We start from the raw sequence: 23571 nt of genomic DNA, 5'->3' as shown, positions 1-23571 counted from the left end.
CCCATAGCTTTTCTCTTAAGTTCGACCAAATTTGGACAAAAGCAGAGTTTATGTATGATGTATTTTTATGGTGAGAATTGCATATGTCACATAATTGAGGGATCGTTCGCCCGAGTGCATCAATTGGGCGTAGTAAATGTCTATTCAGGGATAGTAATCTGGGATTTTTTCTCGCCGCCATCCACAGCTCTGAGGCAGTATTTTCCCCTAGTAGATGCGCAGGTATGCACTCCTTGTAGGACAATCGTTGAAATTGCTGTCTACATGTTGGATTAATAACTTTGAGTTCAATAATTTTCTTTCACATGCATTTCGGTGGAGAATTTCCGTTGTGGATATAGTCCCACAGTATGTCCTGAAGTCTGTATTTTTGTTAAGATTCTATGTATATCGGGCACAAGCCCCATTGACTGGTTATCTAAATTGTAATAGCTCACAAGTCTGTAGTTAAAACATGTCTAGCCATGTATTTGTTTGACAGCCGACACAGTTGCCCAAATAACTGAAGCTTCTTCACGTCTATTAATGTTTCAGCAGATACAGTACCATGTGCACCTAATGCGAAGTCTGTATTTGTAGAGTTGTTTAGGCCCTGAATTATTTTGATACAGAGTCTATGGGACTTTTCAATTTTTAATAAGTCGGTTGTTGACATTGTCCAAAATCCACAGCGATACATACTTTTTGAATAACAGTGGAATTGTGTATAGTCGACGATGTCAACGGTTTGAGTTTACCAGGGTATAACCCGCTATTGCATATGTTTAAAAAGGTGTCCCGCATTTTTACACAAGCGTCGTCAACATTCGCAGAACACGACAAGAAAGAGTCACGCTTTAATCCAAGGTGAACATATTGTTTCGCGATGTGTACAATTTCATTCCCAAGGTTGAATATGCGTATATCGTCATGGTTTACGTTTATATCATTGAAAACTAATATAGAACATTTATTAGCATTATATTCGTATCGCCAGCGCTTTGACTATCCGTTGCAAATGTCCAACATAGCTTGAAGTCCGTTTGCTGAGTATGAGATGAGGAGCATGTCATGGGCCACCGTTGGGGAGCTAAGTGTGTTATTGAAAACACAAATGCCGTAGCCACTATTCTCTAGTAGAATGATAAGCTGGTTTATATAGAGGAGATAGAGAATCGGGGAACTTTTCCCGCCCTGTCGACTTCCCTGGCATACTGGGAACCAGTCGGAGGTGTAGGGGCCATATCTAACGCAGCTTGACACGCACGAATACATTTCAAAGATAGTGTGCCAAGTGCAATCCCCATATCTGTATGTAATAGGTTATTTATAGAATAATACATGGTTGACCATGGCTTAATTTTGGTTGATAATTGCCCCCAATTTACTTGGGCAATTGAGCTGTAACTTGCCATGCACTTGGGGATAGTTTTATTTATTTGGCACACATGTGTGAAAGAAGGTCAAAGGTCAAGTTCACACTGAGAGTTATTGTCATTATTCCATGATTGCTTTTGCCTTGTCAAGTTTGTAATTTGGCCATATATTGGTTGACTCGATGTGCAAGACTCATGTCAGTAGGTCAAATTCAAATGGTCATAGAACTTGTATTTAAAAAAGCGCTGTAAAAAAACACATTACAATAATGGCGTTTCTAGTGTTTTCTCTGATGGCATTCAAAGAACTTAAATGGATTGAACTGGTCAGCTATAAGTAAAGTGAAATTCTTATGTTCTTGGACAAGTGATCAAACAAACGTTATTTTAAGTATATAACGGCGGAGATAAAAGCAGTTTTTCAAAGGCTATTACCTTACCCTTGCCGCTATTTTAGATCTTAAAAATCTCGCAATTTGACTGTTCGCATTGTATGCATATTTTTTTTTCTCGATTACAATTCATTTTGTAGGTCATGGTTTTAATCGTCCGTGTAATTACAGTTATACACAAATTGGATGTAGACAAATTGGACGTTCTCGCATACAGTACGTGTGTAGAGTTGAGTTTAAAGAACTCATTTTTCATTGAATTAAGTACTAAGAGGGGTATTTTAACTTTTTGCAATATACAGGTGAAACCATGTATAATTACATTTTTTAAGCCTTCACTTATTGTTGGATAGAGATTTGCCCGTGTGCGTCTGTTGTCCTTCCATCTGTATAATGATAACTTGTGTATTTTTAACTTCAAATTATTTTTTACGTAGAGTCTTGAAATGTTGTTTAAGTTGTGGACTTCGTTTGCAGCACAGCTGCACATAATAAGGGGAGAGTTATGGCCCCTTAGTTACCAGAACTTGGCATTTTCATACTTGTGTCATGAAAAACTCAAAAACTTTATGACCTAAAGTCTTGAAACCTTAGGGTGATACTGTTTGGCTGAATAAGTTTTTTTTAAGCTCAACATAGTTAGGACTGAGTTACGGCCCTTTAATTAGCACAAATTGGCATTTCCAAATTATGGTCCTTGCATTTAATGGTAGTGACAGTTATATTATATGTTTTATAAGAGTGGAAAAAGCTTCATGTTTGCAGCACTTCATACTCCAATGAGTTCACAAAGCAAGGATAATTGTTTTTTTTTTATGACCCCACTTAAATAGAGTGGGGGCATATAGAATCGCCAAATGTTGTCCATCCGTGTGTCCGTCTTTCCTTAACTTGATAAGTTTGTGTCGCTCAAAACTAAAAAAAAATCACCTGGAGTCGAGAAACCACGGGAGAGTGTCATTTAGGAGATGAACTTGTGCCCGAGAAAAAATGGTATACATAGCAGTATCAGAATTGGGATATTTTTGCCTGGATGTAAGATTATTGATGTTGGCCCCAGGTTACGCTTTAAGATAAGGGTTTCGAGAAGTTATCTGGGAATATATATCTGCCACCATAGCCAAGAAGTTCGGTGTAATTTGATCTGCATCTAGGGAAGTAACCTCTGCAGAGGGTATCACGAGTTTAGTATACTAGAATCTAGCCGTTTCATCTGGTTTTATCTGGTTCCCAGCCTTCTATTTAAAAAGGTCAAGTTTTGAAACATATTCTTTATTCAAAATTAAATACATTTTTCAAGTGTGTTTTGGACTTATTTAGGCGCGTGTCAATTTAACAAAGAAAGCTGATGTTTTCCGTTTATGATTTCGTTCTATTACAGTATTATTGTGGAAATTAATTATTCAGTACATTATACAGTTAAGTTATAACGTCCAAGCCCGGGTTGGAGTTGCTTACAGGAATTTATAAGATTCTGGATGCAGTATATGATACGAAGAGCGAACTATTTCTACAGAGGACAAGTAAAAAGGAACCTGCGTTATTTATCTTTGTCTGAAAGTATGTATATTTTTTTAGCGGGATTGAATACGGGCGTGACACGTATTGTTAGGTAATCTGGATACTGGGCAGTTGCCTAATTCCGGATTTGCCTAAATATTCGGAAATCGTTTAAAATGCGTTTCGGCGACCGTGGTCAATATAGAATGATCACAGTCTACGCAAATGACCTCTATAGCAACAGAAACAACACAAAAGTGCAGCTATTCGAGTATAACCCCAAAATAAATAACTCTAAACTTTCGCTTTCCTTTAGAAATGTCAATATTAAGTCACGTGGGGAAAGACGTCACACAGCGCGAGCTTTTATATTGAGGTTCGACAGGGTTATCTTTAAACACTAGATCTACTATACGATGTTTATGACTTATCGTCAATCACGAAATACAATGCCAATTACATAAAAAGTAAATAAATTGACGATGTCATTGTTTTGTGTTGTGCAGCATTTGATATGAAAATGAAGCAAAAATGAAGCAGATTCGTACTTTCAAAATTATGCAAATTCGGACAAATTAGTAGTTCGGATACGCCGAAAATACACATACAAATACTTTAGAGAAGTAAAAAATTTATATACAGGTTAAACATTTAATACATGATGTTCATTTAAGTAGCATTTAAATATTTGTATTGACTTAAATAATGTTTACTTTGTTCTTTGAAACAATCCGAATATTTAGGCACTAAATGCAGGTTTTTGGACGTCGTTTATGCCCTTATTTCGTACTGAATATTATATTATAAATAATTGTTTTTTCTTTTATTCTTTTTCCATTTTGGTTGATATAGTACCCAACATTTCTTTATTAAAATTTCATGCACTTATGTTTAGTTATTATGACAATATTTTAAGAAAACTTCAAAATTGATCCGGAATTAGGCAACTGCCCAGTAGCTACAATAATGAGCGATCAGGAATACTTTTTTTTTATTATTTTGACATTTCTTATGTATCCCTGTAACGCTACAACTCTCTACCATTTAACAACAGGCGAAATGATATACTGAAATAATATGCATTGATGTTGAAAAATAATGACAAAGTTGTTCAATTTTTATCCGACAGTGATCTGAACTGGATTTAATTTGTCATTAGAGTTGTTATTTTCACATTAATATGTTATTGGTCACGAATACCGTTATACATGTACATGTATACAACCAGTCAGATTTGTCCCAGATTTACCGATATTGGGATACTCGATAAACAATCGACACTTGTAAGTGTTTTATGATAACTTGACATGTTTTTTGGGCATACTGACATAACTTAATACGTGTTTAATTGTAGGCAATAATATTTTCGAAGAAATTTGAATTTATAACGGAGATAATTTCAAAATTGTGGCTGCGAGGATTCTCTGCGCAAGGACCGCTTGCTACTTTTTGCTGGGATGGTGGACGTCACGAGTCTGCCATATTAAAAAAATTGTCAAAAGACTCGTTGACGGCCATTTAGGTGGACTAGTAATCTGGAGTGCTTGTAATGTATGTATGCTGAGTGTGTACCGCATCATTGCCCACTACTGGCACTAGTCCAAAGAATTGTACTTTAACATTTCTTTTTTCGATTTTTCAAGGTAAATCCTTTATGAAAATGGACGCCATCGGTCTTTTTTCAATGGATGACTGATCATTTTTTAACGTTGAAATTTGACCACCACTGTTAAATTTAACTTTTGCTGCTGATTTAGTATCATTTGCTGACATGTTCACCATTAAGTTTGGTGAGGCTATACCAGTATGTCAAATATTTAAGGGAGCATATCCTGCCAGATTAATCAAAGTGTCACCCACCTTTGCATGACAGGGACATATTAATGGCTGTTACGTGTATTTATGGGTAAGGCCTAAAAAATAAAATCTGAGATTAGGGCAACGGTCTTAAAAATGTTTGGTAGTTTTTGTTTTGTTTTAAGTCAAGTCAAAACACCAAAGCAAGTTGGGGATGTTTACTATGACATTATGGTATATTGTGTGTGCAATAATTAATCCTTTTAGCTCCACTATTCGAAGAATAGGTGGGCTATACTACTCGCCCCCGCGTCGGTGTCCGGTTAAAGTTTTAGGGCAAGTTGGGATTTTCACTTATAAGTCCAATACCCTTCAATCAATTGACTTAATACTCACACAGTTGTTCATGACCATCACATGATGAGGTTAGATAACTCCATATTATTCTTTACACAGATTATGGCCCATGATTGACTATGGAACTTACAGAGTTAAAGTTTTAGGGCAGGTTGAGATATTTATTAATAACTTCTATACCCTTTGTTCAACTGACTTAATACTTCACACAGTTGTTCAGGACTATCACACAATGAGGTTACATAACCCCATATTATCCTTAATACAAGTTATGGCCCCTGATTGACTTAGGTTAAAGTTTTAGGGCAGGTTAAAGTTTTAGGGCAAGTTGGGATTTTCACTTAAAACTCCAATACCATTCATTCAATTGACTTAATACTTCACACAGTTGTTCAGAGCCATCACATAATGAGGTTAGATAACTCCATATTATCTTTTATACAAAGTATGGCCCCTGATTGACTAAGGAACTTAGGTTAAAGTTTTAGGGCAGGTTGGGATATTTATTAATTACTTCTATACCCTTCAATCAATTGACTTAATACTTCACTTAATTTGTTCAGGACCGTTACCCAATGAGGTTACATAACTCCATATCCTTAATACAAGTTATGGCCCCTGATTGACTTAGGTTAAAGTTTTAGGCAAGTAAAAGTTAAGGGCAAGTTGGGATTTTAATAAAAAAACTTCTATACCGTTCATTCAATGCACTTAATAAAAATCTTGATTATTTACGACCATCTTACAACAAGAAACATAACTCTATTTTACCCTAAATACAAATTATGGCCCTTGATTTTTTGATATTTTTTTTAATTTCTTTTGAAAGGCATATTTGTATATTCTTAACCACATTTTCATAATGGGAAATCAAGTTATTTGAATGACTTGTGTCATTGTTCAGGCGGGCTGGTGGGAGGGCAGCATCAAAGTCACCTTATGTATCGAATAATTTTAGTTGGGTTTGACATAAAGAGACCAAACTTGGTAATAATACATCGTCATTGTATTCACTTCTAAGTCAAAGCGGTGTAGTCGAGCGCGCTGTCTTACGACAGCTCTTGTTTGTTTTTAGCTCACTTGAGCAAAAGGTGCTCAAGGTGAGCTATTGTGATTGGACTATGTCCAGCTTCCGCTGTCTCAGCAGGGATGATAAAATTCCGGATTAATCCGGAATTCCGGATTTAAGGCCTCACGGATCGATTTTGAGATTAATGTAAATCCGTTGAGTTTTTTTCAAGGGGGGAGGGGTACAGGGAGTGATTCGAGCTCAGTTCGAACAATATGGGTACGAAAGGTGAGTTTTCCGGAAGTGTAAAGCCGGAAATTAACGAACCTATTTACGTCTTGGCAATCGAGCTATATGATTGGTTAAGATAGCATCCGGTGATTACGGAAATTACCGATGGGACTAGAAGACAGTATCCGGATGGTCGTATTCCGGATATGACAGACGACGAAGACGAATAAACGGGTATTGGAAAATTGGAAAAAAACAACCACCACCAACTTCTAAAAACATCGAATCGCCGATTTTAAGGGTATATTTGCCATTTATTGTTAAGTGAAATTCCTGAAACGTTTCTTTTTAAGTTAATAGAAAGTGATCAAACTGAGAATGAATTTTGCGCATGTAGCATTATTTCGGACATCCCGATTCGGATTGTGTCATAATAATCGATTTTTATTAGGCCGATTGAAGTTTACGCTGTAAACCGTTTCTTTATTATTCTCATGTTTGAAGCATTGTTCTCAATAAGAAGTGGTGTTGACCATAATGGGAGGTTAAAATGAAAATTGGTTTGGTTCAAATTAAAAAAAAAAAAACATGAAATATTTTGTAGTAGTAAAATAAATTACGTGGAGGAAGTCATTTTATTTTCTATTTGAGACAGTTCAACAAAACTTCTTGAGGAGATTTAAATTCTATAGTTGTAATTTGTATTTCCCCATCCAGGTATGTTGATGGATACAAAAGTCAGGGATGAAAGACACCTCAGCCAGTGCATCCAGTTGTTCCTGTTAATGACTGACAATTCAATCCAGAGGCCATGATACTTGGACTTATGGCTGAACATGCTCCCTGGCACCACAGTAGTGTCACTTGCCAAGACACAAAAGCTCTCAGCGAATTAAAACTTCAAAAAGGTGTACAGCATCATACAAGATGACTTACGGAGTGGCTAGCCATTTCAATGATGAACATGTGGAGGAGTTAATGGATCTCAGTTTTGTTTCAACTAAGACAAGTCAAACAACACAAACAATGAGAAAACTGTTGCAGCTTTTTTTTCTGCTATAGAGAAAGAAATAGTGTTTAGACATTTGGCCTCGTTAAAAATCACAAGGGCTGATTCTAAGTCAATTTTCATAGAATTTGAAAGCCTGTTGAGGGACTTGAACTGCCGTGGGACAATCTAGTCTGTGTGCTTCTGGACTCATGTAACACCATGAGGGGGAAAAATCTGGCTTGAGGACCAGAATACATCAATGTCCACCATGTCCACAACGGCTACGCTGCCAAAGCATTTAAGTCCCGTTTGGATATTAATTTGAATAATATATATAATAATTAATAACATAATATTCTCATCAAATGTGCAGAAAATGGAATAAATACTCTAATGATACATAAAAATTGAATAAATACCACTTTTACAATAAACATTTGCAAGCATGATAATTGATATGTTGTTCATTATTATAAATCAAACATCCCACAGTGTAGACTGTTTATACACAGGCATTTGATCATAGCCAGTTGAGTTTTATGGGAAGTGGACAACTGAACCAAAATGTCAGGTACTTGTCTAATGCCTGTGACTTCAGGTAAAAAAAGTAAATTTAACTTTGTTTAAAGACAAAGGTGTTAAACTTCACTGCTAAGATTCTTGTTATTGTTCTGATTGTGGTAGTCTCGTGTTGAACATGATTATATCTACCAAGCCGAAAGGTGTACTCCTTGAACACTTTTCTAAGGCAAAAAAGGGTATTAGAATCCCTGAAATATGGAAAGCTTTGGGGGGCTTCGCCCCCCTTGTCCCCCCACCAGGGTTTTGCCCTGGACCCATCGGGGGCCTTAAGCGGCCCCCTGAACCCCACGCAGACATTTTCAGGATTGGCAACTTGGCTCTGTTATCATCCCTGTGTCTGGGGTCCAGCGTCAACAATTGCTTATAAACATCTTGTCCTAAACCGCCTGGACAATTTTGATGAAACTCTATAGAGATGTTGATTGGGTGGTACTCTTTTAAAATTGTTCAAACAAATGAATTCAATGCAGATCTATGGACTCTGGTTGCCATGGTAACCTAATGGAAAATAAACACTACAAAACTCTTCTTGACAAAAACCATGAAGCCTAGAGCTTAGATATTTGTTGTGTAACATTACCTAGTGGTTGTGTACCAAGTTTGTTCAAATTATGCCCCTGGGATCGAAACTGGCCCGCCCCGGGGATCGCAAATTTCTTACATACTAAAATAGTGAAATCTTTGAAAATCTTCTTATCTGAAACCATAAGGTTTAGACCCTTGATATTTTGTGTGTATCATCATATAGTGGTCCTCTATCAAGTTTGTTCAAAAGGTGGCGCTGGGGTCAAAACTGGCCCCACCCTGGCGGTTACAAATTACTATTAACACAGTTATAATCTGATAGTTAAGTAAAGTTTATCCATGAAGCAAGGGCAGCTAGTCTTGCTATATTGTCTCCCTTGCTGTTGGAGCTTACTTTTTGAAATTATAGTCTATTTTTATAAACAAGAGAATAGATTTTTAGCTCTACTGGCCAAAGGCGATGGTAATGTGTATGTTGTATGTTCGTCCGTGCGTGCGTCCGTAAACAATTGCTTGTGAACACAATACAGTCTTCAGTTTTGATTGTATCTCGATAAAACTTGTACAGTAATTAGATATCCATCAGAGCTTGGTTCCTTTCAAAAACCAGCCAGATCTGCCCATGTATGCCTAAAAAATGGGCCTTGAAAGTTTAAAAAAACGCTATTTTAGCGGCTGTCAGACTTTTCAACCCCAAGACTTTTCAACCCCTTTGTCATTTGTGAAATCAAAGACTTTTCAACCCCTTTGTCATTTCAACCCCTAAAAGTTCTAAGACTTTTCAACCCCACCTTAAACAAAGACTTTTCAACCCCTAATAAACGAAGACTTTTCAACCCCTTAATTTCTCACCTTTTTAAGAAAATAACTACAACAGTAAACAGTTTATTTTGAAATTTATTTTAAAAATCAAGAATATATTAAGACTAAAAATATAACAAACAAAAAATATGTAATACATACAAAATATACATACTTAAAACACATGATAATACAATAATTCATTAAATATTTTCATTGAAATAAGTAAAAAAAAATGCTTGACTGTCCATTTAGCTATTGAGTCATTTAGCCATAAATCTTCCTTATCTCCCTGAGGATATCCTCATACAATACATTATGTACATAGTACTGCTCCATCAATTAATTGAAAAAGCTTTTGTTTTTCTTTTAGTTTTTTTTAAACACTTTTTAAAAACATTTTGTCATCAATAAAAAAGACAATAAAATGAGTTGAACTTTAAAATAAAGTTCTTCATAATATTTCAAAATATCATGATTTAGCAGACAATGTTTAAGAAATACAAAAGTATACATTGAGTTCAAAGATGATAAAAATGTATTATAGATTGAGTTCCAATTTATGCTTTCAAATTACATAAGTTACATGTGTTGAAGTTGGACTTCTTTAATTATCACCATAAGGGGAATACAAGATTTTATTAACATTTTTTATTTCTCAGTTTAAAAAAAAATAAGGACATTCTATTATAAAGTGGTAATGTAAAAAAATGCTATAAGCATTGTATTGTCTTTTCATATATGCAGTTAAAGAATGGAATGAAGGTCGCACATTCATTAATGGGCAACATGTGTGACATGGTCATAAATTCCTAAGGGATTAAGGGGCTTCATAACACCTTTAATTGAGGTTATAGTAACTTGAAGTGACAGTTTTAAATTAAGGTTCTAATATCATAGCCATCATTCCAAACTATGGCCATCTTGATACATTTTGTGTATAATTTTCAGGATTTAAAATCAAACAAAAAATATATTTTATTTATTTATACCCGCAAACTCTGAATTTTTAGATAATACATTATCAAGAATTAAAATCAAACTGTACTGAAATAGCAATCTGGTACTACAAAAAAACTTTCCACTGTTGACCTTTTTTAAAAGCAATGAAAGTTTTATAAATGTTCAAGTTCAGGTTTTTATTGGCATTCTACAGGCACAAGGGAGAATGTTCCGTAAATTCTTCTTTGCATTCATTTTCTTTTGCAATTATTCAAATTTGTTATTTAAAGAACACAATTATGGTAATAACATTGTACATAATATATGAGATATGTAATATCCTTCAGAATAATACAACAATTGCATGTTCGGAGTAACCAGGCACCAAAATCTTACTTTACCGTACCATTGTTAATGTTCGGAATATTATTTTGAAAAAACCTAACCATCACCAGTGCTTAGTAAATTAAGGCAAAGCCTTTGTAAACTTCATCCAATACTTTGGAGAAAAGTGTAACAAATAAGCCACACAAATCTCTAATTGTATTTCAATAACAACTGGTTAAGTTTCTTGCAAAAACAATGAAAAAGACAACATCTGGCTGACAAAAATAATAGGGGTTGAAAAGTCTTTGATTTAGGGGTTGAAAAGTCTTCAATATGGCTATCAAAATATTTCAACTAGGGGTTGAAAAGTCTTTGATTTAGGGGTTGAAAAGTCCAAACAGGTAGGGGTTGAAAAGTCTTTGAAATGAGGTTGAAAAGTCTTCGTTTTGAGAAGGGGTTGAAATGTCTTGGGGTTGAAAAGTCCTGCTCCCATTTTAGCTAACCTAGTGTTAGCCAAGTCTGCATGAGCGAATTCTATTTTTAGCCAAGTTTACATGTCAAGTCAAGTCTAGGATTAAAGAGAGACACCTTGCTTTTTGGTTTTGCAGTTGATTTTGTGAATTACTCTGCCTTGTTCTTGTTGAAAGGCCAAAGGCTGTCTCAGCAGTGTTCGAAATTCGCGGTAGCCCGATAGCCCGAGGCTACCAAATTTCAGCTGGGGCTACCGATTTTCCACAGAAACTAGCCCGACCGGGCTACCGTTTTTTTCCTAATGTGATTAAAAAAACCACATACCAATTAAACGCGTAACACATCGTATTTTTAATACGCAAAACCTTATTATTTAAGAATGCGTTCTTCAGGGCGACTGGAACGACTAAGTCGCCTTGACAACGGCGAAGTCTGATTCGCCGAAATTTACGATGATCAAAAAGCTTATTGCTCTGCGATTCAGGGCTCAAGCCATGTGCTGAATGTTTGTTTATTTAATCAATGAATATAAACACATGTCAAAATTAATTAACGCCTGAAGTGACAAGTTATTATCGATCAGTTTCTAACCAGTAAGTGTGTCTATTTATAGCCGCAGTCAAACTCTATGACGTCATAACTCCGCCCATTATGTAAATTAACGGATAACATCGGCAGTTTCGACAACTTTGATGACAATGCAAATCAACAATGCTAAAATAGCAATATCAACATTGATATTTTATTTATTTCGTTTAAATATATTTTATTTATTTGCTGAAATAAAAAGAAAGATTTTTAAGTTTTTAATGAGAACACAAAATAACCATTCTATAAACATCGTCTTAAATGCACAGAAAACAGGTGCCCGTTTACTTCCTGACAAATTTAATCAAAGTGAAAGGAAAACTGTCGGATATAGTACTCGTTGTCAGTGTACAGTACAGTAAGGTTCTATTTTATACCTTTGAATTGCTTTGCCATTTATTTTAAAGAACAATTATAGAAATATTGGCAATATAAACATCGATATATTTTTGTATTTTCTTCCGAAACTTCAAAGTGAAACTGAAAGTTGAAAAGAGAAAAATGTCATTGCACAATTGCTGGTGGATATCGGATTTGACAAGGATGCATTGGATAACGGAACTTAAAGTACATGCATAATTCTTTTCATTTAATAAATGATATGTTCAGAAACTAATAAATGATATGTTCAGAAAATATTTTTCTCTTTCTATCACATTTATGAAAACTTTATTAGTTACTGAACTTTGGATGACAACACTAATATATGTATGACTATAATTTATTATTGACGCATTGTTCAGATTGGGGAACATTTATGGAAACTGTATGAATGTGCTTGATTAGATGATCAGAATCGTTGTGGAATCTTATTTAAACTTCCAACAATTATTATGAACAAGTGATACTTTATAATATTTAAGTTTGGGCTAGTGAAATTGGTTTTGGGCTAGTAAAATTTCCTATCTGGTAGCCCGAATGGGCTAGTGGAATCAAATCCGAAATTCGTACACTGTGTCTGCTGAGCCCTCATATAAGGTGTCACCATATGAAATTCATTCATTCATTAACTGTGTCTCAACACACCCAAACAACAATTATTGGATATGTCCCTAATCATGTTTGCCTATTGTCACTTTCTTTTTGCAAGAAATGTAGGTTTTATTATATGTGACTTTTTAAACAATTATTTCTTCCATATATATATATCAAATACATTCTTGTACCATTATGGCACTAATGGAGTCTTGATGAAAGCCACCCTGACAGGTAATTAGTTGATGGATCGGTCTTTTTCGACAATGAGGTCACACATGATTCTCTATAAAGAATCAATAGAGGTCACTGTTTCTTTGGTGTTCATCTTATACGGACAGTCAATCTCTAACATTTATCTTCAATTAAACTAACCGTTAAAAAATGACTCCGCAACTGATCAAAATTGAAATGGTGATCATTTTTTAACGGCTGTTGTGATCAAAATTTAATGTTGAAAAGTAGTCAGGCTCAATTTTCAATGTTGATAAAGACCCTCAAAGGGTAAATTTACAAACTGAAAGGGTCATTGTTTAATGTAAAAGGTGTAGGTGATGCAATTAATTTTTTAATTATGATTCCAGAACACATTCAAATCGGATCGCCCTGCATAAAGTTGTAAACATAATACACTTTCAAAAATGACTATTTTTCGGCTTGTGCCATCTGAAATCACCCTGACTTCCTGTAAAATTCACAAAATGAACTAAATAAAATGAAGCTTTGCATTGGTCATTATACACTTAATATAAAAAAAATCATTGGTCATTGTAAAATATAATTATAATACTTAGTCCAAAAAATAGGAATATTAGAAACAAACTCTCTAGATCTCTGCTTGTTTAAAAGTTAAATCATCATCATCATCATCATCATCGCCACCACCACCACCACAACCATCACCACCACCACCAAATGTAACCATACATGTGTACTAGTGTGTTATTCTATTTTGCCTCCAAACTTCAATTTCAAGGGAATGTGAGCACAATTGTAGTGTAGATACTACTGTACCTATTCCAAGCATAGCAACAGAGAGAGTATTACAAATAAATAACATATTTAGCCGGCCAATTATCCGTAGCGATGCTGTATAAAAATAAGAATGATTAACACCTGGCTTACCAAGAAGTTGGAGTACGAATGCGAATATATGTTTGCAAAACATGAGGACAGGTATATAATTATCATAATGATACAGGATATATTATGTTCTTCCATCTTACCAACAATGCTACTCAGCCGGGGTACCGTATATTTTGTCCATTAAGTTAACTTTACTGCTAGAACAGTGGAGAAGGGATAAAACCACATTGAAATAAATATTGTATTGTATGTCTTGAGTTATTTCCCCTTTAATGTCTTCATTATATAATTATTATGCGATGTAATTCACAACCAGAACTGCACTATCAGTTTGTTAAATATGAATTTTATAATGATATTTTATTAAAGTTGATTTTACATATGTATTTATATATTTGCAAGTCAGCAAACAGGCTTACCACCAGTTCAATCAGTATAGCCTAAACGAGCCAAGTTCCTGTTCACCACATGGGCGGATTCAGAAATTGACCTTGTGTAGCTTGAAAGTGGCACAACCTTTTGACATTGCCCTCGATGCTTATTTTATAACTTTCCTGCAACATTCACATTTAAAGTAAGCTTGGGCAATTCTATGGGTGAGGGGCCATGCTAGAGGTGCATCCCCCTCTAAATCTGCTATTGGGTTTTATATATTGATGCCTTAGCAGCCCTACTATCAATCTAATAAGACAGCACATGGCCTTTTGTTACCTTTGTAGGGGTGAAAACAATTCTGTATTGAAAATAACATGTGTTTAGTGAAACATTGCAATTGTGAACACTCTGTTATACTGTGCATTCCTTTCAAAAAGTTGTTCTGACTTGGGAATTACCAAAAAACAATTGAACCAAGAACAATCTCTGTTACATATCGAACAGTCAAACCATTCAAACACTAGTCATCTAGCTGGTTTACCAGGGGCTCAGATATTTCTTGTTCAAATTAGGCAATTTAGGCTATTAATTTGTTAATAAATTATTTTGATAATTTATAAGTGCCTCCACCATATTTTGTCTGTTGAATATATTTGACATATAATTTGTGTTCATCATTCACCTGTTATTATTTAATTTCTGTATGCTAGTCCATAATGATTGTTTTGGGCCAGTGACTTTTATCAAATAAATGATTTGAGAGTGATTGATAACCCCCCAACACTTTGGTTATTGGTTATTGGTTAAGTATTTTAGGTGTTTGGTAATTTTATGAATCAATTTATTGTTACATAAATAAAACATAGTTTCATGTTTTTTCAGACCGGACAATGAGCAGTGTGGAGTCTTTACCGGTGCTGTATATTAAGGCTTCAAACCACTTCGATGTGGGGCAAGCTGTTGGGAAAACGTTTAAAGGTGTGGTACTTCTAGTTCTTCTAAATAATTATTATTATTCAACAATTGAAATATTTTTTAATGTTAATGTACTCTGATGGATGCCTCTGAAGAGTAAATGCCTTCCGGGAGCATTTTTCACGTTTCGTTGGCATCTCATGTTTTTAACTCACCTGAGCAAAAAGTGCTCAAGATGAGTTACTGTGATAGGTCTATGCTCTTTGTCTTTCATCTAAGGGTCTGGCAACGAACAATTGCTCATAAACATCATCTCCTCCTTAACCGCCTAGACAATTTTGATAAAACTTCACAAGGATGTTCCTTGGGGGTGCCCTTTCAAATTGTTCAAAGAAACGAATTTCATGCAGACCTCTGGTTGCCCAGGCCACCAAAAGGAAAGACTTCAAAAATCTTCTTGACAAAAACCACACACCATGCAGACCTCTCGGGTTGCCTAGGCCACCAAAAGGAAAGACTTCAAAAATCTTCTTGACAAAAACCACACACCATGCAGACCTCTCGGGTTGCCTAGGCCACCAAAAGGAAAGACTTCAAAAATCTTCTTGACAAAAACCACACACCATGCAGACCTCTCGGGTTGCCTAGGCCACCAAAAGGAAAGACTTCAAAAATCTTCTTGACAAAAACCATAGGCCTAGAGCTTAGATATTTGGTGTGGAACATTGTCTAGTGGTTGTCGACCAAGTTTATTTAAATTTTCCTCCTGGATCAAAACTGGCCTGACCCAGGGATAAAAACTGGCCCCACCCCACGGATTACCAATTCTTACGATTACCAATTCTTACACATCAACGAAAATCAAACTCGGTGGTGGCATCCACATGCTTCAAGTTATGTCAGTGTGACAGTGCAGGCAACTGTATCATGTCTTGTCAATGTGCAGGCATCTGTAAAAAATATGGTCATTGTACAGGCAACTGAAGAAAGTATTGTCAGTGTGAAGGCAATTGAAGTTCTCTAGTTTGCAGATAAATGAACAAAGTCTAGTCTGTGGACAGGCAGCTGCACAAAGTGCTGTCATTGTGCTGGGATCTATATTAAATGCTGTCAATATGCAGACAACTTATCAAGTCCTGTCAGTGTGCAGACAAATGTATCAAGTCCTGTCCGTATGCAGGCAACTGTATCAAAGGCTGTCATTGTGCTGGCATCTATATCAAATGCTGTCTGCAAGCAGGTAACCATATCAAGTCCAGTCAGTGTGCAGGCAACTGTATCAAGTCCAATCAGTATGCAGGTAACTAATCAAGTCATATCAGTGTGCAGGCAGCTGATCAAGTCCTGTCAGTGTGCAGGCAACTGTATCAAGTCCTGTCAGTGTGCAAGCAACTGTATCAAGTCCTGTCAGTGTGCAGGCAACTTATCAATTCTTGTCTGTGTACAGACAGCTGGATCAAGTCCTGTCAGTGAACAGGCAACCTTATCAAGTGTGGTCTGTATTTAGGCAACTGTATCAAGTCCTGTCTGTGTGCAGGCAACTGTATCAAGTCCTGTCAGCGTGAAGGCAACCGTATCAAGTCCTGTCAGTGTGCAGGCAACTGTATCAAGTCTTGTCAGTGTGCAAGCAACTGTATCAAGTCCTGTCAGAGTGCAGGCAACTTATCAATTCTTGTCTGTGTACAGGCAGATGGATCAAGTCCTGTCAGTGTGCAGGCAACCTTATCAAGTGTGGTCTGTATTTAGGCAACTTTATCAAGTCCTATCTAAGTGCAGGCAACTGTATCAAGTCCTATCAGTGTGCAGGCAACTGTATCAAGTCCTGTCTGTGTGCAGGCAACCATATCAAGTCCTGTCATTTTGCAAGCAACTGTATCAAGTTCTGTCTGTGTGCAGGCAACTGAATCAAGTCTGATCAGTGGGCAAGTAACTGTATCAAGTCCTGTCTGTGTGCAGACAACTGTCTCAAGTCCTGTCAGTATGCAGGCAACTTTATCAAGAGCTTCAATTATAGTGGCATCTATATCAAATGCTGTCTGTATGTAGATAACCGTATCAAGTCCTGTCAGTGTGTAGGCAACTGTATCAAGTCCTGTCAGTGTGCAGGCAACTGTATCAAGTCCTGTCAGTGTGCAGGCAAGTTATCAAGTCCTGTCTCAGTGCAGGCAACTGTATCGAATCATGTCAGTGTGCAGGCAACTGTATCAAGTCTTGTCTCAGTGCAGGCAACTGTATCGAATCATGTCAGTGTGCAGGCAATTTATCAAGTCCTGTCTCAGTGCAGGCAACTGTATCGAATCATGTCAGTGTGCAGGGAACTATATCAAGTCCTGTCAGTGTGCAGGCAACTGTATCAAGTCCTGTCAGTGTGTAGGCAACCATATCAAGTCCTGTCATTGTGCAGGCAACTGTATCAAGTCCTGTCTCAGTGCAGGCAACTGTATCAAGTCCTGTCTCAGTGCAGGCAATTTATCAAGTCCTGTCTCAGTGCAGGCAACTGTATCGAATCATGTCAGTGTGCAGGGAACTATATCAAGTCCTGTCATTGTGCAGGGAACTATATCAAGTCCTTTCAGTGTGCAGACAACTGTATCAAGTCCTGTCAGCGTGAAGGCAACCGTATCAAGTCCTGTCAGTATACAGGCAACTGTATCAAGTCCTGTCTCAGTGCAGGCAACTGTATCAAATCCTATCAGTGTGCAAGCAAATGTATCAAGTCCTGTCTGTGTGCAGGCAACCATATCAAGTCTTGTCAGTGTTCAGGCAACAGTATCAAGTCCTGTCAGTGTGCAGGCAACTGTATAAAGTTCTGTCAGTATGCAGGCAACTGTATCAAGTCCTGTCAGTGACTATGCATGCAAAAAGGTTTTCATCGTTCTGACAACGCCAGTGTGCAAGCAAGAAGTCCTGTTAGGGTGCAAATGTCATGTCAAGGTGCAGGCAAGAAGTCATGTCAAGGTGCAGGCAAGAAGCTCTGGCAGGGAGCAGGCAAAAGGTCATGTCAAGGTGCAGGCAAGAAGATCTTTCAGGGGGTAGGCAAAAAGTCATGTCAAGGTGCAGGCAAGAAGTCCTGTCAGGGTACAGGCAAGAAGTCATGTCAAAGTGCAGGCAAGAAGTCCTGTCAGGGTACAGGCAAAAAGTCATGTCAAGGTGCCGGCAAGAAGTCCTGTCAGGGTGCAGGCAAAAAGTCATGTCAAGGTGCCGGCAAGAAGTCCTGTCAGGGTACAGGCAAAAAGTCATGTCAAGGTGCAGGCAAAACGTCCTGTCAAGGTACAGGCAAAACGTCATGTCAAGGTGCAGGCAAGAAGTCCTGTCAGGGTACAGGCAAAAAGTCATGTCAATGTGCAGGCAAGAAGTCCTGTCAGGGTACAGGAAAAAAGTCATGTCAAGGTGCAGGCAAGAAGTCCTGTCAGGGTGCAGGCAAAAAGTCATGTCAAGGTGCAGGCAAGAAGTCCTGTCAGGGTACAGGCAAAAAGTCATGTCAAGGTGCAGGCAAGAAGATCTGTCAAGGTGTAGGCAGAAAGTCATGTCAGGGTGCAGGCAAGAAGTCCTTTCAGGGTACAGGCAAAAAGTCATGTCAAGGTGCAGGCAAGAATTCCTGTCAGGGTGCTGGCAAAAAGTCATGTCAAGGTGCAGCCAAGAAGTCCTGTCAGGGTACAGGCAAAAAGTCATGTCAAGGTGCAGGCAAGAAGTCCTGTCAGGGTACAGACAAAAAGTCATGTCAAGGTGCAGGCAAGAAGTCCTGTCAGGGTACAGGCAAAAAGTCATGTCAAGGTGCAGGCAAGAAGTCCTGTCAAGGTACAGGCAAAAAGTCATGTCAAGGTGCAGGCAAGAAGTCCTGGCAGGGAGCAGGCAAAAGGTCATGTCAAGGTGCAGGCAAGAAGATCTGTCAGGGTGTAGGCAAAAAGTCATGTCAAGGTGCAGGCAAGAAGTCCTGTTAGGGTACAGGCAAAAAGTCATGTCAAGGTGCAGGCAAGAAGTCCTGTCAGGGTGCAGACAAGAAGTCCTGTCAAGGTGCAGGCAAGAAGTCCTGTCAGGGTGTAGGCAAAATGTCATGTCAAGGTGCAGGCAAGAAGTCCTGTCAAGGTGCAGGCAAGAAGTCCTGTCAGGGTGCAGGCAAAATGTCATGTCAAGGTGCAGGCAAGAAGTCCTGTCAGGATGCAGGCAAGAAGTCCCGTCAGGGTACAGGCAAAATGTCATGTCAAGGTGCAGGCAAGAAGTCCTGTCAGGGTACAGGCAAGAAGTCATGTCAGGGTACAGGCAAAAAGTCATGTCAAGGTGCAGGCAAGAAGTCCTGTCAAGGTGCAGGCAAGAAGTCCTGTCAGGGTGCAGGCAAAATGTCATGTCAAGGTGCAGGCAAGAAGTCCTGTCAGGGTACAGGCAAAAAGTCATGTCAAGGTGCAGGCAAGAAGTCCTGTCAAGGTGCAGGCAAGAAGTCCTGTCAGGGTGCAGGCAAAATGTCATGTCACGGTGCAGGCAAGAAGTCCTGTCAGGGTGCAGGCAAAAAGTCATGTCAAGGTGCAGGCAAGAAGTCCTGTCAGGGTACAGGCAAAAAGTCATGTCAAGGTGCAGGCAAGAAGATCTGTCAAGGTGTAGGCAGAAAGTCATGTCAAGGTGCAGGCAAGAAGTCCTTTCAGGGTACAGGCAAAAAGTCATGTCAAGGTGCAGGCAAGAAGTCCTGTCAGGGTGCTGGCAAAAAGTCATGTCAAGGTGCAGCCAAGAAGTCCTGTCAGGGTACAGGCAAAAAGTCATGTCAAGGTGCAGGCAAGAAGTCCTGTCAGGGTACAGACAAAAAGTCATGTCAAGGTGCAGGCAAGAAGTCCTGTCAGGGTACAGGCAAAAAGTCATGTCAAGGTGCAGGCAAGAAGTCCTGTCAAGGTGCAGGCAAGAAGTAATGTCAAGGTGCAGGCAAGAAGTCCTGGCAGGGAGCAGGCAAAAGGTCATGTCAAGGTGCAGGCAAGAAGATCTGTCAGGGTGTAGGCAAAAAGTCATGTCAAGGTGCAGGCAAGAAGTCCTGTTAGGGTACAGGCAAAAAGTCATGTCAAGGTGCAGGCAAGAAGTCCTGTCAGGGTGCAGACAAGAAGTCCTGTCAAGGTGCAGGCAAGAAGTCCTGTCAGGGTGCAGGCAAAATGTCATGTCAAGGTGCAGGCAAGAAGTCCTGTCAGGGTGCAGGCAAGAAGTCATGTCAAGGTGCAGGCAAGAAGTCCTGTCAAGGTGCAGGCAAGAAGTCCTGTCAGGGTGCAGGCAAGAAGTCCCGTCAGGGTACAGGCAAAATGTCATGTCAAGGTGCAGGCAAGAAGTCCTGTCAGGGTACAGGCAAAAAGTCATGTCAAGGTGCAGGCAAGAAGTCATGTCAAGGTGCAGGCAAGAAGTCCTGTCAGGGTGCAGGCAAAAAGTCATGTCAAGGTGCAGGCAAGAAGTCCTGTCAGGGTACAGGCAAAAAGTCATGTCAAGGTGCAGGCAAGAAGTCCTGTCAAGGTGCAGGCAAGAAGTCCTGTCAGGGTGCAGGCAAAATGTCATGTCAAGGTGCAGGCAAGAAGTCCTGTCAGGGTACAGGCAGAAAGTCACGTCAGGGTGCAGGCAAAAAGTCCTGTCAAGGTGCAGGCAAGAAGTCCTGTCAAGGTGCAGGCAAAATGTCATGTCAAGGTGCAGGCAAGAAGTCCTGTCAGGGTGCAGGCAAAAAGTCATGTCAGGGTGCAGGCAAAAAGAATGCAGTCAAATACAAGCAGACATTGCAATACTATGTTTGTTGTATTTATTTGCAATATAAGCTAAATTGTCAGATAAAAAGACTTGTGGTATTTTGACCATAGAAGATAACAGTCAATAATATCATTGTGAAATATATAACTATTATAGTACTGTACAGAATGTATGATTTTGGATTTTAGGATTTAGCAGAAGAATGTATGATTTTTGCAGAAGGTAGAAATTTTACATTTTAGTTTGATATAAATAACAAAGTGCAATACCATTAACCATCAAACTCATTCATTGTCATAAAAACACTGGTTTAAAACTTACAACACCCCCAGGTGAGCGATTTAGGGCCATTGTGGCCCTCTTGTTTTACAAATCCTTATCTGATTCTGTTTTGAAAATTCGTTAAAGCGATGTTTTATTTTTCTGCAGGTTTTATAAACGACTACATGTCTGACTCCAAAGAGGTTAAAATGTACCGTAAGTTCTTCAATGATCCAAGGGGCAAGCCAATCGTTGAGCAATACTTAGAGACGTCGGAAAAATATCATCCTGACATCATGTCTGAGATACGCGGCATCGCGGATGGATCTGGGGAGAGCTTTGTTGACATCTTCATGCTGCAGTTAGCCTCTGAGATCAGCATGTGTCACTATGATGTATTGTTTCCAAGTGAAGCGGACTCACACAGTACACCTAAAGGGTGCACGGATGTCCTCGTTAACAGGCAGTCATGTCGTGTCATCGGGCATAATGAGGACTGGGCGTTTGAAGTCTCGTCACGCGTTGGTATTGTCCATGTGACTATCACGGGACACGGGGAAACCAAACCAATGGAGCAGTTCCTGTCTTACGTATTTCCTGGCTATTTATCCGGCCTTACTTTTGGAATGAATAAACACCTCGTGTTAACATTGAACAGTCTTGCACCCACTCAGGCGAACGTCCGCGGAGTCCCTTTGCAAATTGTGGTACGGAACCTATTAACATGTGATAGCATCAGCGCATGCGTGGAAATGATGGCCAGTAGACCAGTCGGATGTGGATTCGGAATGAACATCAATATTGCCGAGATTAACACAGACAAGATGTGTTCAGTGGAAGTCTACTCCGACAAAGTAAGATGTGGCTCTATTTTGCATTGTCATGGTTTTGATACAATTTGGAAATGCTGATATTTATAAAAATGACTTTGTTGGGGGGGGGGGGGGCTGAAATCACGTACATCACTTAATTAAGTGTACAATTTGTAACATAACTTAAATTTTAACATTATTAACTTAAGAAATTCTACGTTAACCTCAGTAGTAAAACCCACTTGAATAACGAGAACAACCGCATACATTATCTTTGTATGTAAAAAACATTCGAAGCTTTTTTCAACTTTAAGAACGGGAGTTCCACGGATGTTCACTGGGCGCATGATTGGGTAGACGGCTTCTATCACCACCAAAATCATTATCGTCGCCCCCGGGAAGATATGCAGGCCCCTGTCGTTGCTGGGTCGAGAATCCGGTATGAAAGGGTAGAGGAAATGACGAAGGAAGTGCCGGTGGCAGGCGTAGATGATGTGCGCACTATCCTCGGGGACGACAAATCGGAAAGGACGCCAATATACCTGACTCACAGCGAGAAACACTCGTACAAAGATGGCTCGACCTCCGCCACAGCCATATTTGACATCAGCAATCGCGTTCTTCATGTTTATCGTGCAAACCCACGACACTCCCTGCCACTAGCCTCGTTGCCCTTTATCACGTAATGATTACGCATTAGGACCGTTATATAATTCTGTGTCGTTTATTTTGACACCATTTTAAACGGTATAGCACGGGTATTATAGATTCCCTTTTATATTTATTCATGTTGGCGATAATGTTTTAAAATTTAAAATGTTTCGCGTAAAGATAAAGATCCTGTGATTTCAAGCACTTGTCAGTTTTTCTGCAATAATTTATCAGGACAGCATTTTCTTGTTTCAATTCTTATATTGTTTGTGACACTATAACATTTATAAAAAAAGTGCATGTATTTTCAACTTGAATATTTTCACAATGTATAATTAAACCCACCAGCTCCACCACTTATCGGTTTTGCAAAGGAAACCTCGGATGTATTTGGACGGTTTACATACTCAAATTTAACACAATATTTGCAATAAATTATATTTTTTTCCAACTAAATATATAAAACACATACAAATAAATACAAATAAATAAAAATACAACTGACTTTGCTTGACTTTGCTTGGCTTTGCTAGGCTTTGCTTGACTTTGCTAGGCTTTGCAGTGTTTAGTAGGACCGAAAAGTGGTACACGTTTAATTCCGCTGCAAGTAGATCGCGTAGTAATTTTATAGTGCAGTTAAACTTTATGACTTTACTCTTGGGAATCTTAATTATGTTTGCAATAATACACTTCACTGGCAATCAATTTAAACCTAGATCAATAAATACAACTCTAAAACACTTCATTTAATTAATGATATAATTTAAAAATTTACGAACTACTTCAACTGATGTAACAATTGTATGATAAACATAGCCACCTTTAGTTTGTATTCATTTCAAAAGCGTTAAATCTTTGTTACTTCGGGCGCAAAACATACTCGACAGTATCACCACAACTCGACAGCGCCACCACTAGAGCAACA

The 23571-nt window shown here is 38.3% G+C and overlaps 1 protein-coding gene across 4 annotated transcripts; it reads left to right on the top strand.

Moving 5' to 3' along the window:
• The first annotated feature begins 2978 nt into the window (after positions 1-2978).
• On the top strand, positions 2979-23270 carry LOC128229887 (uncharacterized). 4 transcript variants are annotated; one of them, XM_052941783.1, is made up of 4 exons: positions 2979-2997; positions 15187-15282; positions 21352-22037; positions 22310-23270. In XM_052941783.1, exons 2-4 carry the CDS (start codon positions 15195-15197, stop codon positions 22679-22681), a joined length of 1146 nt encoding a protein of 381 aa, XP_052797743.1. In that variant the 5' UTR covers positions 2979-2997; positions 15187-15194; the 3' UTR covers positions 22682-23270. The 4 variants fall into 4 exon arrangements, with proteins under 4 accessions (XP_052797743.1, XP_052797741.1, XP_052797740.1 ...); XM_052941781.1 differs by having other exon boundaries at positions 2985-3307; XM_052941780.1 differs by lacking the exon at positions 2979-2997 and adding an exon at positions 11974-12226.
• Positions 23271-23571: the final 301 nt, after the last annotated feature.

The sequence above is a fragment of the Mya arenaria genome, chromosome 4 (assembly GCF_026914265.1).
Source record: "Mya arenaria isolate MELC-2E11 chromosome 4, ASM2691426v1".
NCBI classification, from domain to species: domain Eukaryota; kingdom Metazoa; phylum Mollusca; class Bivalvia; order Myida; family Myidae; genus Mya; species Mya arenaria.
Note: the sequence above shows the minus strand (reverse complement) of the source record. Positions and strands in the feature narration are given on the sequence as shown.

Bases quoted from the DNA above. Each gene is read 5' to 3' on its own strand.
- LOC128229887 (XM_052941780.1), top strand. From the start codon at position 12,130: ATGCACAGAAAACAGGTGCCCGTTTACTTCCTGACAAATTTAATCAAA. The intron at 15,283-21,351 runs GTGTGGTACTTC...ATTTTTCTGCAG, and splicing joins TGTTGGGAAAACGTTTAAAG to GTTTTATAAACGACTACATG. The intron at 22,038-22,309 runs GTAAGATGTGGC...TTCAACTTTAAG, and splicing joins TGGAAGTCTACTCCGACAAA to AACGGGAGTTCCACGGATGT.